Source organism: Colletotrichum siamense, assembly GCF_013390195.1.
Source record: "Colletotrichum siamense strain Cg363 chromosome Unknown KSG_Cg363_contig02, whole genome shotgun sequence".
In the NCBI taxonomy this organism is placed as follows: Eukaryota; Fungi; Ascomycota; class Sordariomycetes; order Glomerellales; family Glomerellaceae; genus Colletotrichum; species Colletotrichum siamense.
In genome coordinates, this window is record NW_023501015.1 from 4461367 (window position 1) to 4466107 (window position 4741).

The window sequence follows — 4741 nt, forward strand, 5'->3', positions numbered from 1 at the left end:
GGCGGCTGATTCTTGATATGAGAGACTTCAAGATGCCGTCTTAGTAATAATTCACTGACGTCGGTGCTAGAAGAGACGATGAGTGCGAAGTTGGCAACGGCCCGGCAGTTCTCACTGTGTGGGTCGCATCACGTGCAGGCGCGCTCACCCACGCGGGAAGTGGTTGCCAGGTCTCAGACGCGTCTCCTTCCCTTTCGCGTTGATTGTTTTCTCTAGCTCATGTTGCCCTTCGTTTTATTCGAAGTTTTCCTCCAAGTTCAACTTTTCCACCAACACGCTTTCGCTACGCACCACTTGCAGGAGCCAATGCCGGATACTCAACTTCGCCGGGGCTCAACTCGAATCGCGACCTGGAGACCAGCTGGACGCGCCCTACCCGATCGATCTACGGGCTCTCTCGCCCCGTGTCTGCCCCAGACGCGGTGGTTTTTCGCACGACGCCTCCCCTTCAGTTCTCCGACTCTCATTTTCCTCACGGAATGTCTATCGCAGACCCTCGGCACGGATTGTGAGACCACGATACGTCGCTTCCGAGCCTGTAACAGGACCTCGCTTGCCGCGGCTGGATCTATCGTGGCCTCGACAAATGCAGTCCCGCCGAGAGAATGGGTTTCGGAACTTAACCCTAAGTTGCCCTTTGGTTCAAGTATTGCGTCTGCAGTCGTCGACTCTGCCTTTTAAGTCCGCCTGGCTGCAGCAAGGCTTCACCGCTGAAAAGTGGTGTAAGCTGAGCGAGGCCGACGTGGACGGACCGGCAGGGAACACAGTCCAGTCACCACCTGGTGCGCGAAAGGAGGGTTACTATGAGTCGTTGTGTAAGAGCCTCTGGTCTGAGGCCGCTCGTCAGAACCCATCCGCTGGAACCAGTACTCTGGCCAAGAATAGGTCGATTGGGGGTGACAGCAGACATGACTCGCGGGATCCTGCTGGCAGCACACTGCTTTTTCCAGGCTTATGATAGACCCAAGTGGCGGCTATCGACCTGTGTGAGGAGACCGGTGGGCAGAGCGCAGCGTTGGCCACAAACAGTCAGCATCGAAGTTTCTTCAACATCGTCGTGGTCTTCCCTTGCCGGTCGCACTCCAGTGTTGCGAGGATTCCATGGCTACGCACGGAAACTTTTTGATCTGACAAGACCAATTGCCATGCTGACAGCTCTCGGCACCCACACCTCCAACCACGGCTTGGGACTCACTCAGCAGAATAGCTGCCCGCATCGGATCTCGCAGCCAGTCGGCGTCCCCCCGAACCACACCCAGGCAACTGCCCTGGATGTGACATGCCTGCATGTGATCTGGCCAGGCGCATCAGCCTCCAGTCGTGGGTTCTGTCCCACGAGATCGGAGGACGCCAAATCCCCGTTGTTCTCCCCCGGGAGATCAACACTTCCCCGTTGTTCGTTCAGTCATGAATCTCAACGGATGAGAGCGCGGTAGTTTATGGATGTCTTTCGTCCGCGCGGAATGCCCTCCTTTGTCCACCCACACAGACGGAGAGGAAACGAAAACTTGTCCCAGGAGGCCGTGCGATACAAGCAGAGAGAGTCTTTCCGATTGTTCAGGGCCCGCCCAGACTGCGATTCAGCTTGTCGAATCCCTGCTGAGCTGAGTATATGAAGGCTGCGGCTTGTGAGCAGAGGGCAATGCAAGCGATCCCCGCTGCACTCTGAGAAGGAGGAGGGGGGCTGTCGGACAGATCCATTCGATTCTGGGACCCATCTCGTGTTGGAGTCAAAGTTTTGTGCTTGTCCAGAATCGTGTAGATATGGACGGCAGCTCCTTTTCAAACCGCTCAGGGAGCGCTTATTCGAATCAAAGGGCAGGCCATCGGAAGGTAGCCCTGGTTGCCATCTCTCCAGCAATGGCGAGATTGGCAACCCCCTGCGACTGGGGATAAGTCACACCCATCTCTTTCCAATCACTTCTGATACAGGTGCTAACTCGTTCGGACAGGACCGAACACCACGATACGCGAGCAGGGGGCATTTGGGTGCGGTTGATAGTGTTTTGGGGCTGAGAACGGGGAGCAGATGGACCCAGAAACATGGCGCAGGGTGCCCTACTTTAAACTTGGCCGCAGTCCACGGACAACCCTTGAAACTTGCATTGGCTTCCAAATGCTTCTGCAGAAAAAGCTCGTCAATGCTCCAGGAACATCCCATCAATTGAACAATTTGAAGCTTGTCGCACTCGGCCAACAATCTTAATCTTCGCAGTGGTCCGAAAGCCACTCATTCGCTAGAGTGACAGCGGCCCCACCACAAGAAGCTTGATTCGCTTCCCCCATTCGCAGACTTCTGAAACCCGCTAGACAGTCGATCTCGGGCCTAGGCTACCCCCAGCACTTTGACGTCACTGTCTGCAGCCATGCCAGGAACGGCTTGGGGCCAAGAACAAGGCCTTGTCCGCCGCCATCTCATTCCAGGCAGGAGGGTTAGAGTGAGAAACAGTCAGCAACGGCGTGACAACAGACAAACACAATAAACTTCTCCCTCCCGTCTTCTCTTCACCCGTCGTCACGCACGCGACGAGTTTTCTTGTTTCTCCCGGCGAGGCCTCTGAGAGTCCTTCCGCTTGATCAGGCCCGGTGCTGCATCGGATCGTGTAATTCGCCGTTTACGCTACTGCCCCTTTGTGTTGTCACACTCGGGATCGATTGGTTTGTCACCTTCTTATCGAACTCGCATCATCGAATCGTCTCCTACGCAGAGTTATCATCATCATGGCTCTGCTCCGCGCGTCTCTCCTGCCTCTGGCGCTTCTGCCGGCAGTCCTCGCCGCTCCCGCCGATCCACCTCACGCGGTCGTCGATCCCTCACACCCAATGATCACTCCTCCACCTACCCGCGTCCGCCGCAGCCCCGACCTCACCGATGACATCGGTAGCTATGTCCACAGCGTTCTCGGCGGCCTGGGCAGTGATGTCGCTTCGTTCGTCGCCTCTGGTGTCCCCAACTTCTTCCAAAACTTCCCGACCGGCAGCGCGGTCCTTAGCTCCCTGGGGATCAGCGACGGTGATCTCAAGGCACAGCCCACCCAAGTCCTGAATGTCCCGTAAGTACATCTCGCAGCACTCACACACATGCCGTAGCGTCCTCCGGGGGGGCGAAAGCCAAAACACGACTCTTCCTGTGTAACCCCAAACATCATATCATGCTGACTGTTGCCTGCTTCCCAGGGCGTACGGCAATTGGACCGACGAGGGCTGGAACGTCCGCATCCACGGCAACGTATTCAAGCAGCCCAACATCAGCCAATCCAAGGTCGACGACCTGGCCAACATTTTCCTAATCGACGTCGACGTCGATCAGCTGCCCGCGGATCAAGCAGCACAAGCGCGCAATGTCACCAAGTCCATCTTCGTCGTCCAGCAGGGCGACCAGAATGTCACCATGGACTTTGTCAACGACGTGGCGGTACGCCCTGGCGCGAGCGGAGGTGCAGTCAATGCGCGCGGCGGCGCCCAGAGGGTCAACCTGCCGTACCTGACGACCTCGGAAGGCGACTTTGACGCGTTTGTGAAACTGCAGAACACCACGGGCAGCGGCGGCGGACATTTGCTTCCGGGCAACCAGACGAGCTCCATCCAGACGCTCAACATGTACACCAATGGCACGTTGACGGGTAACGCGACGGCGTACCTCGTGCCCACCGAGGGCATCACGGTCTTGTCAGACATTGACGACATCTTGCGCATTACCAAGATCTACCAGCCCAAGGAAGGTCTCCTTAACTCTTTTGCCCGTCCGTTCACTCCCTGGGAAAACATGCCGGAGATCTACGCCAACTGGTCAGCGTCGATCCCCGACTTCCACTTCCACTACCTGACTACCACGCCGGAGCAAGTGACGCGGAACTATATGGAGTTCATCTACAAGACCTACCCCTTGGGCAGCTTCGATACCCGTCCGCTGAACTTCTCCGATGTGAGCGCGACTTTGTCGATCCGTCGGTTCCTGCTCGACAAAATCTTCCAGACGTTTCCGCAGCGCAAGTTCATCCTGGTCGGTGACACCACAAACTCGGACGTGATGAAGGCGTACCCGGCCATGTTCAAGGACTACCCCAACCAGGTGCTTTGCATCTTATTGCGCAACACCAGCGCCACCGATGACGGTGACAAGTTCCCGTACAACACGGAGGGATTCAAGGACATCCCGCAGAACAATTACATGTTCTTCAAGGTGCCCAATGATCTCACGAATCTGGACGTCAGCAACGCACAGTGCTGGAACCAGACCATCCCCCAGAACGTCACGTTCAAGACGCAAGGACTGCCGTTTGGACTGGGCAACGCTGCTGGATCTCTCTCACCGCCGGCTACGTGGGCACTGGCTGTTGGCCTGCTGCTATTGAGTGTTGCGGCTTTGGTATAAATACGGCTTGGGGTGTTTTAGTGAGATGACTTTATGATACTTAATTGCAGCACTTGATATTATTGCCTGGTGACCCACTTCTTCCTTAGCCCAAGTAATCATCCACATTCTCCGATAACAAACTCCCTCCTTTCAGCCCGCATGGGCCCTGGCTAGCTCATCCGTCCCATACCTCAAGAAACCTGATGCACGTACGGTGGGATCGTCCTTCTCGCAAGGCACGCGTGCCCATGTTGCGGTGTCGGAGTATTCCCCGATGGAAATGACTGGGTAAGGCGACTTTTCGGGGGCAGATGAAAGGGTTCCACGGCCCGGTCGAGATGCCACAAATGTCTCATTCTGCACCCAACACGCAAGTATGGGGGA

At 56.4% G+C, this 4741-nt stretch overlaps 1 protein-coding gene across 1 annotated transcript; it reads left to right on the top strand.

Annotated features, from left to right (window-relative positions):
* Positions 1 to 2721: 2721 nt before the first annotated feature.
* On the top strand, positions 2722 to 4375 carry APP1-1 (Phosphatidate phosphatase APP1; the record flags this gene model as incomplete). The annotated part of the gene is made up of 2 exons (XM_036634992.1): positions 2722 to 3053; positions 3178 to 4375. The coding sequence occupies 2 exons, from the start codon at positions 2722 to 2724 to the stop codon at positions 4373 to 4375; spliced, it is 1530 nt and encodes a 509-aa protein (XP_036500282.1).
* Positions 4376 to 4741: the final 366 nt, after the last annotated feature.